At 41.5% G+C, this 14,673-nt stretch overlaps 1 protein-coding gene across 1 annotated transcript in view; it reads left to right on the top strand.

Moving 5' to 3' along the window:
• The first annotated feature begins 9,609 nt into the window (after positions 1 to 9,609).
• Positions 9,610 to 14,673, top strand: part of ptpn9a (protein tyrosine phosphatase non-receptor type 9a) — a 47,599-nt gene continuing 42,535 nt past the window's right edge. The window contains exon 1 of the mRNA XM_015952209.3: positions 9,610 to 10,449. Within this exon, the coding sequence (XP_015807695.1) occupies positions 10,417 to 10,449 (33 nt within the window). The 5' untranslated portion in view covers positions 9,610 to 10,416. The remainder of the gene's footprint in view (positions 10,450 to 14,673) is intronic.

The following is a 14,673-nucleotide window of genomic DNA, read 5'->3' as shown; positions in this document are numbered from 1 at the left end:
TGGAGGAAGTAATGATCCGAAAGATGCAGCGGTGTGACAGAGAGTGTGTCTATGGCACAGTTTCTGGTGAAAATGAGGTCAAGTGCTTTTCCAGCTTTGTGAGTTGGAGGACTTTGTACTAGTTTTAAATCAAATGATGACATTAGTGACAGGAAGCCTGATGAGCTGGGATTGTCCAGGTGAACATTCATGTCTCCAAGGACCATTGTGGGACAGTCGTGCTCAGGAATGGAGGAGAGCAGGGTGTCAAGTTCATCAAAAAAGTCTCCGAGTTGACCTGGTTGGCGATATATATCCATTTATTGGAAATTAACATGCCCGTTCCACCACCTTGGCCAGATGCACGTGAAGTGTGGGAGAAAGTGTGGTTAACTGAGAGAGCAGATGGGGTAGCATTGTCACATGGTTTGATCCAGGTCTCAGTGACAGCCAGTGCATCAAGTGACAGGTGGTTTGCATATGCAGTAATGAAGTCTGCTTTGTTTACAGCTGATTGGCAGTTCCACAGTCCCATAGACAATTGGGTGTCTTCGGGGGGAGTTGGTTTTAGCGAGCGGAGGTTTTGAAGGTTGCGAAAACGGTTTGCTGTGTGTGACCTTCCTCTGAAGTCGGTGATGACAGGTATAGGATAATGGCACATTTTGCAAGGTGTCGATGGAGCAGCGTCTGGGTCGAGTTTGTTTGCTCTGTGGACACGCGCAGGTAGACACGTAAATCTTTACCCCGGAGGGACTGAGACACAAGGGCTGACGCTTCGCTGATGCTTCAGTTATGCCACCAAACATATGCTGTGCTACTAGTTGGAAACAGGTGTTCATCTAGCAGCTGATTGCAGTGATTGAGACCTAGATCACCTGATGAGTGTTTTCAGGGAGGGGAGAAACAGCTTGTTTACAACCCCTGTAAACGAGCCATTGTGCTCCAGTTGAAAAGATCTCAGATGATCCACATACCAGGCAGCAAGTAACTTTACAATGAAATAAACACAATCGTCCAAAACAACTATCTGTATAATCTCAGCAACGTCCGGTAATCCACATGTTGAATATAAGACAAGATCATCCAGTGGTGTATCTTGTTCCTCTGTAGGTGACGGTGCTGGCAAGAAGAAAGATGTGACCTGGCTCTCAATTCTTCCTGTATGTCTGGATGCAGCATATCAACAGGCATTCTGTATGTTTTTGTAATGTGCAGAGCAGGTTTCACCTCTGTTGATTGCATGTGATATGCCATCATCATTTGATGTCTTGTAGAAAGGGTCAGCAACACATTTTTGAAATTATTGGTGTGTCTCACAACTTGCTTAAAAAAATGATGTTTCGCCCCAAAGCGCATTGTCCATACACCAACTAAAGGCCCATATTTTTCTATTAATGCAGGGTAGTAATCCAAAAAATGATGTTTTGGTGTCAGTCTTTCATCAGGAATATCTTGCACGATGTTCAGATATTTTAAATTCAAGGTAGCCTATACTTTCTGCTGTGTGACCAGGGGCAACCACTAGTTCAACAATGTCCTTCAAAGTCAAAACAAGGTCCCAAATTGGATCCCCTTCAGGTACATGTGAACCAACAATGAGAGGCAACAAATGTATTAGGGCCCAATTTTCATGTGCATTTCCACCTATTGATTTGCGACCAGCAAAATTAGATGGGATTCCTTGTGGACTGTTAACTTTGTCCGAGCCCTTACATGGAAAACATTTGATTATATCATTCAGTACAGTCAAAGTGAAATAGTTCTTTTTCAAAAAAAACTTGAAAACACAATGCCAACTCTCTTGGCACAATCCCCTCAAAAAGGTCATGAAGGATATCAGGTGGGTATCCAGAGACAAAATGAAAATGATTAAGGTGATCAGTTAATGGACATGAATGCTTTATGCCAAAGTAAGGTGCTAGATTAGGATTTTCTCTGACAGTTTCTACATGTAAATCATGGTCATCCTTTTTCCAAAGTGGGAACACACCAGACCGTACTTCACGTCTGGTACTCTGAAGAATGTCCCAAGCAAAATCTGCAAATGTATGGCCCATTAAAACTTTCAACTAGTCCACTAATTGAATGAGCACCAAGATTATCTGGGGAGCAGTAGCAGGGGTTGTATGAACTAGTCGACTTCACTATAGTGACTTTTTATGCCTGTCGTCGACTAGTCGCTGTCACGTGATAATGACCGGCAAGATGCAGCCCTCGGAAAAGACAGCAGCCTGCTGTCAGCAGGTGACAAGCTCCTGCGCGTCGGAGGGGCAACGCGCTGTGCCAGAGCGTCGGTACTGACACACGATCGTTCATGTCAGCTCATTTCCTTTAATGTTTTCTGTCTTTTATTTGCGCCTGATGCGTTTCGCTGCTGCGGAGCGGGGCGCATCACCTTGTCCTCCGACGCACCGGCCACTGATGCGGCCACCAAGCAGGGAGCACTCCGCTGTTTTTGTGGTCGGTAGATCTGCGTCCTGAGCACGGCCACAGTAACATTATCAAATTAGGTGTCGCCACCTCAAAAACTAATTTAACACGCGATCGTTCATGTCGGCTCATTTCCTTTAATGTTTTCTGTCTTTTATTTGCGCCTGATGCGTTTCGCTGCTGTGGAGCGAGGCGCATCACCTTGTCCTCCGATGCACCGATCACTGATGTGGCCCCCAAGCAGCTCGCACTCCGCTGTTTTTGCGGTCGGTAGATCTTTTAGAACTGCAGTTCAAAGGTAACTCATAAAGTGAATATATATGAACCCAGGTAGCAGTTTCTCTTTAGGATTGAGAGGAGATGCAGGAAGATAATAAACAGGCAGAACAGAAAAATAGTCAAATAAAAACAAGTTAGTTTTTGTACCTGGTGGTTGCAACAAACAGACACCATTGAAGGTAATCAGAAGTGAGGAACAGAAAATGAAATAATTATTTTAATGTTTAGAGCAGCAGGTACTCTGAGAGGCTGCAGGCGCATCAGTGAGTTTGCGGCCGCTGCGCAGGGGGAGGGGGTGGAGGGCTGAAGCAGAAACTACCGTTGTTAAAAGAAATGTGTTTAACTTTGAAAATATGAGCGCAATTTTAATTGTCAAAAACTCCAGCGAACCATTAGTTCATTTTGCTCAAATAGAAATAGAGGCCTGCCTCTAATTCTGGTCCTCCTTCCAATAAAGGCCTGGAGCTTGATGAGCTTGAGTCAAATACAGGCCCGGGCCTGTATTAGAGGATTTACGGTATTTCATATTTCTGCAAAATAGCAGCTTTAACATGATCATAGTCCACTGATGCATCCACATCCATATGTTCATAGGCACTTCTGGCTTTACCCGTCAATAGTGGAATCAATTGGAATGCCCAGTCAGATCTCGGCCATCTACATGCACATGCTATTCTTTCAAAAGTTATAAGAAAATGCTCAATGTCATCCTTTTCCCTTAGCTTTTGCAATTTTGGTTCTTTATAGGAAGGATGAACAGAAACTGAGTCACCTGATTTTGAACAGCGTGGTGCAGGCTCTGGTTCCACCTCATCCGAATCAGCATCATCATGAGGCCTCTCATGGTCTGCAGGCCCAAATCTGCAGAGAAGCGGGCGTGGTCTTGCTCTACAGGTAGCAAGCCAGCAGAGGTCTGGGCCTGAAACTCTTGCTGAAACAGACTGAACTGGTGTTGAAGATCTTTAAATCTTTGATCCTGGTGTGTAATCTCCTTCTCCCACTGTACCTCACGGGCTTCCTAACGTCCAATGTGAGCTTGAAGGATGCCAGCCAGGTCTGATATTGTTGGCTCTCTGCCATGATCCTCCTCTTCAGCAGCAGCTCCACTGCCCCCTCTCCCATCCTCTGTCTGTGCTTCTCTATCTGAAGGGGCTGGCTTGATTTTACCAGATTTGGTTCCTTTCATTTTAGATTTGTCAGGATAAAAAGAAAAAAATAATAAATTGGGAGAATCTATTTACCAATGTCCTTTAACTGGAACATCCCACCTCTGCCACCAACTGTCAGGGACCGAGCAGTAAAACTCCAGGACAATGGTATAAAAAGAATAGATTCTCAATTTATTTCCATAAATAATTAACAAAAATCAAGACAAAACAGGCCCAAAGGAAAAAATGGCCACGAAAATAACCTTAACTAAAAGTAACAAACAAGAATGGTCCCAAAGCTGCTTCTTCTTCTTCTTCTTCTTCTTCTTCTTCTTCTTCTTCTTCTTCTTCTTCTTCTTCTTCTTCTTCTTCTTCTTCTTCTTCTTCTTCTTCTTCTTCTTCTTCTTGTTTAATGGCGGGTGGCAACCAACTTTCAGGTACATTTCCGCCACCTACTGAATGGGAGTGTGAGTCGAAGTGGGGAGCATCCTACTTAAAAAAAAACTAAATCCTATCAAGCAATCCACTGTCCCTCAAAAAGTCTATGACTAACCTATACACCACTATTCCCCCATTTAACAGAATACCCAACTCAAATTCCCTATATCCCTTAACTTTTAATTTGTTAACCAACAATTTCCTATTCCCCACATATTTCCTACAAGTACATAATACATGTTCTACCGTTTCCCTATCAAGTCCACATTCACACATACGGGTATGCCGTCCAAGAATAAAAAGCGTACTGTTCAAAGCTGTAAGTCCCAGTCTCATCCTTGTTATCACTGCCTGATTTCTGTTACTCATGTGTATGATTTCCATTCTTCCAAGCTTTCCCTTTAATTTGTATAAATGTCTTCCTTTCATGTCCCTTATCCACTGTTCTTGCCATTCATCCAGAATCTGCTGTCTAATAACTGATTTCACCTCCATCATAGTATCCAGTTTCGTTGACTGCTTTGCATAATAATCAGCTATTTCATTACCCTCTACTCCACTGTGAGCTGGAACCCACATAAATCTAACCTCTGAATTAGTCTTCATCAACCTAAACAAGCACTCAAATATTTCATACAAAATATCTGACCTCTTATCAGCTGACATTTCTTTAATTGACATCAATACAAACATGGAGTCTGAGCAAATAATACTTTTCCTAACACCGTTTTGTTCGATCCCCTGTAAACTAAATGAAATGGCTAACATTTCCACTGTATAAACTGACAGATTATTAGATGTTCGACTTTTATGATATTTACTAAATTTCGGAATCCAGAAAGAAAGTCCTGTTAAATTTCCTGGCTTTCTCGACCCGTCAGTATATACAGGGATGAATGATTGATGAGCGTCATTTAATCTTTCTTCCACAACATTAGCCCAGTTTCCCACACCTTTCCGTATTTTAATTACATTTTGAATAAGAAATTCTATCACCACTTTTGGAAATAACCAAAACGGAGTAGGCGAATATAAAAATTTCTTAAGAACAACGATATCATTTAATTTAAAGGCTTCCGCCAATCTACACGATTTCCAGACCATGCTCTCATACTGTCCATTGAAACATTGCCCACCCACTGTCATCTCTCCCCTAACCATATGCACATCCTCTGTACTACCTTGTACACTAGTCCAATAATTTAATTTCAGCAACTTGAATCTAAGAGTCAATGGCATCTCTCCCATTTCCACTTGTGAGGACACTATCGGTGTGGTTTTCATTGCTCCACAACAAATTCTCAAAGCCTGACTTTGAATAACTTCAATCTTCTTCAATAATGTTTTACTTGTGGAACTATATACAATACTACCATAATCAATAACCGATCTGACCATTGCTATATATACCTGTTTTAAAGCCTTGGTACTAGCCCCCCAATCATTACCCCTTAAACACCTCATAATATTTATCACATTTTTACATCTTTCAACTAAGTTACTAATATTCTCCTTCCAAATCAACCTTTCATCAAATATAACACCCAAATCCATGCTTTCGTTCTTTTTTAAACACAGAAACAGTTTTGTTTACCTGTTTGTAGCTACAGTTTCGCCGACAGCTGCCGGCTTCTTCAGGCTGACGCTGATGGTGGCGCGTCACTTCCTTCTCCGTTTATCTGCGGGCAGTAGAGGACGTTGTCGCCCTCTACTGCCCGCTCTCCCCTCTCCGACGATGCAGTCCCATGCGTGGTCCAGCGTGTAAACTCCGTCGTCCCTGTTCATGGTCCCACATCCACGTCTCCTTATCTCGATTGCTTCCTTGATCCATCTTTTGTATTTTTGTTGTTCGGTGGTTATGATCCGTGTGTTGTCCCAGTCCATTATATGGTTTTCTCTTAAGCAATGATCTGTTACGGCGGACTTTTTTATTGTACTTTCTGCTTCTTCTTTTGCTGCTCTTGTGTGTTTACGATTTGCCTCTTTCTCGCACTCCTTTCTGTGTTCTATTGTCCGTGTATTGAGTTGGCGTCAACGTCATAACCAAACAGAGGCGTGTGGAGGACGAACTGGAAAGAGGACACCTGGACTTAAAAAGGAATTACAAACTTGATAAACAAATGGAGGAACTAATTAAAGGACACATGATGGAAAAACAGGAAAAAGAGTTCATAAAAGTAAAAGAAAGACACATAAAGAAGTTAAACAGACTCATAAACAAGAAAAAGAGGGGAGAAATACAAGGCAACTCCACACCAAACTCATGGGTATGTAACATTTCACAATACAAACTAACAGAAGCAGAAGAGAGCATATTAAAGAAAGGTTTAAACTTTGCAGTCACACCAAAAGAAATACCATATGATGAATTTATTGTAGCAACAGAACTAGCATGTCAACAGATCACAGATGAGGGAAAGAAAGCAGAACTCAGAAATAACATAGTTGGGATATTAAAAAACAGCCAAATTCAACACAGCAATATTACAAAAGCAGAACAATCAGCCATGGCAGCTTTATCCAAAAATGAACAGATAATTATTCTACCGGCAGATAAAGGAAGAACCACAGTAGTTATGGACAGAGAAAAATATAAACAACAGATGAAACAGATGCTAGAGGACAAAAATACATATGAAATACTTAAAAAAGATCCAACAGAAAACATTAAGAAAAACATGAAAAAATTACTGAAGCCACTGCACGAAAAAGGCAAAATAACAGAAAAAATGTACAAACACTGGATTCCTACAGCAAACATAACACCAAGAATATATGGAACGCCAAAAATACATAAACAAAACACCCCACTTAGACCAATAGTTGACAGCATAGGTACACCAACATACAACATGGCAAAAGATATCAACAGAATAATCAGCCCGTTATTAGGAAATACAGACCAACACTGCAAAAATAGTATAGAATTGGCAAAAGAACTAAAGGAAATTACAATAGAAGACAACGACATACTCATCTCACATGACGTCACATCTCTGTTCAAAAAAACACCAACCCAAAAAACCGTAGACATAGTAGTTAACAGAATCAGACAAGACAAAACTTTACACAAAAGGACAAACCTCACAGCAGATGACATAGCACAACTGATAGGACTGGTAGCTAACTCCACTTACTTCACATACGACAACACAATATACAAACAACTGGAAGGCTTCGCCATGGGTAACCCGTTATCAGCCACCCTGTGCGAATTTTTCATGGAAAACCTAGAGCAAAAAGCCATAGCCACCGCCCCCCCAAACTGCAAAATAAAACTATGGAAACGCTACGTAGACGACATACTGGAAATCATACCAAAAGGTCAAACAGAAACACTAACACAACACTTAAACAATATTGACGACACGGGCAACATAAAATTCACTTATGAGTTAGAAACAGAAGGCAGCATAGCATTTATGGACATGAAAATCACCAGGCAGACCGACGGGACCCTAAACATAAACACATACAGGAAACCAACACACACATACAGGAAACCAACACACACAGACCAATATCTATTATGGACATCAGAACACCCCACCATACACAAAATGTCAGTAATCAGAACATTATATCACCGAGCAAACATAATAACAGAAGAGAGAGACCGTAAACAAGAGGACAAACACATACAACACGCTTTAAAGACCTGCAGATACCCGACATGGGCAATAAACAAAGGAAAACAACAAACAAAAACAGAAAGCAAAGAACAACCCAAAAAAAGAACCAGAAACCCAGAAAGACAAGAACCAAAACCAGTGATAACCCTACCATACATCAGAGGCATAACGGAAAAAATAAGAGCAACAATGAAAAAACACAACATAAACACACCAACAAAACCATACACAACAGTTAGAAACAGACTAGTACACCCAAAAGACAAAATATCAGCTGGACAAAAATGTGGAGTCATCTACGAAATCCCATGCAAAATATGCAATAAAACATACATAGGAGAAACCGGACGCCAACTCAATACACGGACAATAGAACACAGAAAGGAGTGCGAGAAAGAGGCAAATCGTAAACACACAAGAGCAGCAAAAGAAGAAGCAGAAAGTACAATAAAAAAGTCAGCCGTAACAGATCATTGCTTAAGAGAAAACCATATAATGGACTGGGACAACACACGGATCATAACCACCGAACAACAAAAACACAAAAGATGGATCAAGGAAGCAATCGAGATAAGGAGACGTGGATGTGGGACCATGAACAGGGACGACGGAGTTTACACGCTGGACCACGCATGGGACTGCATCGTCGGAGAGGGGAGAGCGGGCAGTAGAGGGCGACAACGTCCTCTGCTGCCCGCAGATAAACGGAGAATATTTAATGATCAAATAAACTATGTATAAGATAAATAACTAAATGTGTGCACCCATTAGTAAACATCTTAAAATATTGCAACAAAATGAAATAATAAACCAGCGTGTGGAAAAAATATTTAAATAATACTAACACTGAGAAATGGCTGGAGGAACCTCCACAAGAAGACAGAGCAGACACACCCACACACATCCACACACAAAACATATATACCAAGTAATGTGTCTATAGTTACATGGTGATTTCTTAGTAAATATTCTATTTGGTGAGAGATAAACTTTATTGTATTTATCCCAGTGAATCTATAATTAAACAGGTAAACTAGTAGTAGCACATTCAATGTCAAAGAGAGTAAAAAGTTATTATCAGGAGAGGAAGAATACTTAAGTGGTTAGCAGCAGTGTGCTAGCCGATGGCCCCCTCCATGAGGCCACCACAGCTCAGCAGAACATCACTGTAGCTTCTTCTGGGGAGAAAAACACTTAGAGAAAAAATAAAGTTAACAGCTAAAATAGTAGGAAATAATACAGTTCTGAGCAGATTTTAGAAGAAAGTAGTCTAGCGTGGAAAGTGGTCAGTGTATCCTCCAGCAGTCTAAGCCTATAGCAGCATAACTACAGAGATAACTCTGGATAACCTAGCCTTTTAGATGGAGGCTTGTTGGAGGCAGGGCAAGGGAGAGCCGTCTTTATCGACTGTACACTCCACCTTCCTCTACTCCCCCGCTTGTCCAGATCTAGGCTAACATCAGATTTTAACCAAAGGCCATATCAAATACAAATGTTTTAAGCCTAGCCTTAAAAGTAGACAAGGTGTATGCCTCACGGACTAAAGCTGGGAGCTGGTTCCACAAGAGAGGAGCCTGATAACCAAAAGATCTGCCTCCTGTCCTATTTTTTAGATATTCTGGGAACCACCAGTAAACCTGCAGTCTGAGAGCGAAGTGCTCGGTTAGGAACGTATGGAACAATCAGATCACTGATGTATGATGGAGCTTGATTATTAAGAGCTTTACATGTGAGAAGGAGGGTCTTAAAATCTATTCTGAATTTAACAGGTAGCCAATGTAGGGAAGCCAAGACAGGAGAGATATGATCTCTCTTTGTAATTCTCATCAGAACTCTAGCTGCAGCATTTTGGACAAGCAGATTCTTCCCCTCCGCAGTTGGACTGATGAATGACAAACGTAGACCCGTCTGCACCTGAAGTGACCCGCTCTAACCAGAACCTACACTACACTGTCTTGTATATAGTAGCTGCTTCTCTAATTATTGCCTCCCTATATTATTATTATTTCATGATGTTTATTTCTTAATTCTAATTTTGCTTATCATTTTTTTTTCTTGCACCAAGTCCAAGTACCGTAGCAGTTTCCTAATGTTGGGATTCTCACACATATGGATATAAACCCTACTGGTTCTGGTTCTGACCAGCAGGGGGCTCCGCAGAGCGCAGATTGAAAGGCAACAGAGTCTCTTTGTTCATGCTCGTGTGTGTGTGAGAGAGAGAGAGAGGGAGTGCGCGCGCGCGCGCCTCAGGCTGCATAAAGACAAGCTAGTCAGAGTCAGAGCTAAAAAAAAAAAACTTGCAATTCCTTGCATGGAGTCCGGACAGCTGCGGGTTCGGTGAATGAGCTACTGATCTCTCTCTCTCTCTCTCTCTTGGACGCTGGGCTCAAGCTAACAGGCCGGTGTGGATCGCAGGAGGGCACGCAGCGTCTCTCATGTCTCCAGCTGTGAGACACAGGGACAACTTCTAGAATTCATTTCCTTTAAACGAGGGATACTTCCGAATCATCATGGCAGCGACTTTGTCAGCGGAGGAGGAACAGGTAGGCCCGCGCGCGGAGGCTCCTGCTCTCTATTTCCGTTTCTTTTACCACCCTGCGTGCGTGCGCCACAGCAGTGCGCTTTTGTGGCATTGTTGCCAAATGTTCCGGAGCGCAAAGCGGAAACATCGCATCGATTTCAGGAACGTTATTGGCCTGGTCGTTGCACCACAGTCGGCTTCTGTGTTGAAACACACCGCTGATGCTAATGCAGGGTCACTATGGGCCTGGTTCTGGTTCTGATGCTGGTTCTGGGCCTGTTTCTGATGCTGGTCCTGGTTCTGGTCAACCCACAGAAGTTCTTGTTCTGTCAGAAAAGAACACATGAATCCCATTTGACCCGTTTTAACCAGACAAAACAAACTTAATTTCATCAGTATAATCGGTGTTGGACTAACTTAATATATGTCATACATATTACTGATTATAGTATAACAATGTAATATGTTTGTAATAAATACTACCGTCTCATTAATCTAGCTGAGTTACACCACTTTCAGTTACTTTCTGCAAAATTATTTAAGTATGTAACAGAATCCAGAAATACTATAGCTGATCATTTTACATTTTATACAAGGATGAAATACATGATTTTTCTCACAGTTTTATTCAAGTCAGCAGAAAATGTTTAACAACAGAACACAGGCACAACAAGTGCCTTACATACATTTGAATAACCAAGTTAAAGGTATAACCTCAAGTAAAGGTATAAATGTCCTGAGAGTGGTCACACTCAGTAGAAAACAACTAAATAATCAAGCATTCAAGACAAATGAATAAATCGGAATGCCACAAATGTTTACCAGAAATTGTCACTTTGTGGGTGTGGATGTTGGCGGACCGTGTGTAGAGGAACTGACCTGGAGGCAAAAATGCAGGTTCGGATAAAGTAAAAATGGTTTTAATAACAGAGCGGGAACGACAGGACAAAAACAACGCTGACAACAAACACAATGATCTGACAAAGACTGATACTAGGAGGGAGATATAAATACACAGGGCAAATGAGGAACACATGGGCAGGTAAACAAGGGGCAGATGAAAACAATAAGGACTAATCAAGGGCAGGAGAGAGACACAGTCAGGGAGGCAGGGGCAGACGTGAAAGAAATGTTTTCACACTTTAGCAGCTATTTGGTGTGGTACAGAGTAGTACATCTCACTGAAGTATTTATTAAATCACATTAAAAGAAGGTGCTGAAAGCGCTCATCACCAAGACGATTGTGTTTGGGTGTCAGAGCGGGACTTCCACTGGCGCACTAGTTGGTGTTGGAGCTTTGTATCACTCATCAACTTCATTTAATACCTGTTCAAGACTTTTTAAGACCTTCAAAAACAAAGTAAGACTTTAGTGCAATGCAACTGGAACTAATAAACTTTATTTTGTGATTCCAATAGAAAGAAAAACATTTTACAAATAAAACTTTACTCAAAATAAAGTTTCATAAAATAGGCTTAGGGTTAGTTTGCTAAAATAAATGATGAAAAAACTGCAGATTTCACAGCTAAACTCAACTAACTTATCCAGCTGGCTGTCTAGTATGAATGCACGTCCCCCTCACTTTCCACGCATTATAATTAAGGAACTCAGTGGGTTAGCCTGGTGTTCTCCAATGTGTGAACCAACCTAGAGCTGCCACAACCGGCTATTTTAGTAGTCGACTAATCGTGTCATTAATAAAGGTTTAGCTTGTTGATGCTCTAATATACCATCATTAGCTTCTAGTCTGAAGTGTGATCCATCTACTAATAAAGACAAGATGATAGCTTACCAACAACTTTAATAACTTTGTAACCAGTTAATACAAATGCTACAGTCAGGTGGAAGTAGGCACCTAAAACCAAACTGATGTGTGTTCACCAGAGTCTTGGTGTCAAGGTTGAAGCGCTTCATCTTCCAATCTTAACTCAAGAGATAGCAGGACCAAGGTACGCCTCTGTAGCACGGCTGGTCCAGACGTCAGCAGTCAGGGACCATCGACAGCTCTGAGGGTCTACTTTACCGTAAACATAAAAGATATTAAAGTTAGTTTATTTACCAGATTAATAATTCTGTTATATCACATAATGTAGGTTAAGATCTGATGGCTGCATGGTGGCGCAGTGGTTAGCACTGTTGCCTCAGACAGATCCTGAGACGCTCCTGCCTGACATTTTTATTTTATTCACGGAAAAAAATCAAACTAGTGATTTCTCTTGGCGTTCAGTTTATACATTCAAACAGCACAGCACTCTATTTAAACTACTTACATGTAAATCTGTTATTTATCCATCCATCCATCCATTTTCATCCGCTTATCCAGAGTCGGGTTACGAGGGCAGTAGCATCGAGAGGCCCAGACTTCCCTCTCCCCAGTCACTTGGGCCAGCTCCTCCGGGGGAATCCCAAGGGGTTCCCCGGCCAGGTCCCGTAAGAAGTCCGCTCCGACAGCTTCTGGCGTTTTTAAAAAGTATCCCAGGGTCGCGGTAAGGGTCGGAGATGTTTAGTTTATTTAATTTCTGACTATATAAAACGATTTCTTCGGTTTTAAAGTGTGAAGTAAACTCAGACGAAGTAAAATCCAAGCCGATCCCGTTCATGTTCATGTTTACGATCCGTGTTTGTTTACCTTTTTTTCCTGCCAATATGGCGTCTACTGACGCGGTCACGTGGGGTCCGGAGCTCTATATGGATGTTATTTTAACTGCAGTTGCAGCGTTGCGCCACTATTGGGGCGCTGTATCAGCAGCGGTGCAGCGAAAAGTGCTAAAACCGCTGCAGAAAAAGATGATCAAAAATTGCTTTTCTTTCTAGTTGGTACATATCTATGGTTGGTGCTATTGTAGGGTGGCCATACGGGGCGTCGGGGGGGGGGGGGGGGGGTGTCCTACATTGATCAAAATGTCCGGTTTTTCATCCAGGAGCAGGGATCGAGTTATGGGTGCTAGACATCTTTCGGGGAAAAATCCAGTTTCTGTCTATATTACAATATTTATGGACTCAGCGTAGCGGGATTCTGTTGAGTGGAGAGGACACAGAGCGCTGATCATTGGTGCGCCCGCTTCGTCCAGCGCACGGTACATTCTCATGGTGGCGCAACAAAACATTATTATTAACACATGATCATTCATATCTGTTCATATCCTCTGGTACTCTGTGTTTTAATCGTTCCTGACGCGTGCCGCTATTCGTTTGCTGCGGTGATTTCACCTCACTGACGCAGCATCGAAACGCTCACTCCACTTTGTGGTCAGGAGATCCCTTTGATCTGTTCAAAAGTAACTGATGAGGTGAAAATGTAAGAATCCAGGCAGCAGTTTTTCTGGAGAGTTTAGAGGAGATGCAGGAAGATGAGAGACAGACAGGACAGGAAAATAGTTAAATAAAAGTAAGAAAACAAAACTTGAAAGTCAAATGTAGGTAGATTTATCTCCACTACACGTTTTTACCTGTAGAAAACAATAAGTTATATACATGTCATATTTATACATCTGATACAATTCAGATCACCTTCAAAACTCAGTCACACACCCAGGGCTGTTTCAAGACATTTTGGGGGCCAAGGCAAAATGGAACACCCCCCTAACCCTAACCCGTACATAACAGACATGCCACCATTACATTGTTAGCAGCAGAAATTAAATGTTATTACCATTTCCAATACAAATGCATGTTAATGAAATGCATTATGTTTTACTGGATATATTTACCTGTTATTTTGACTAAGATGAGTGTTATTACTACAAACCTAAAATGTCACTGAAATGTCGGTCAAATATTTAAAAATATTTTCAACTATAAATATCAGAAGGGAAAAAGGGAACTAAACACCAATCTAATGCATATTATTGAGCCTTTTATAATATTTGTCCTTTAAAAAAGTGAGGCAGTTGAATGCAGAGTACGTATGTGCTGGTGCATGGTCAGGATGGTACCACCTCTGTCTCAATTTGAGCCAGGAACAACCCTGTTAATGTTTATTGTGTTTGTGTCCAGAGAGAAACACACACACACACACACACACACACACACACACACACACACACACACACACACACACACACACACACACACACACACACACACACACACACACACACCTTAAAAGTTGTTTAATTCTTCTTTTACATCATGGTGGTGAAATGGGATCAGCCTGGTAGATGGTTGTTGTCATATATGTCTGTAACCTCCACTGTAAAGTAGCGGGATGAAATAAATCATTTGTTTGTAATTAGAGCAAAAATAC

This window comes from Nothobranchius furzeri, chromosome 14 (assembly GCF_043380555.1).
Source record: "Nothobranchius furzeri strain GRZ-AD chromosome 14, NfurGRZ-RIMD1, whole genome shotgun sequence".
NCBI lineage: Eukaryota > Metazoa > Chordata > Actinopteri > Cyprinodontiformes > Nothobranchiidae > Nothobranchius > Nothobranchius furzeri.
The sequence above is the reverse complement of the archived record's forward strand: the minus strand, read 5'-3'. Positions and strand labels throughout refer to the sequence as shown.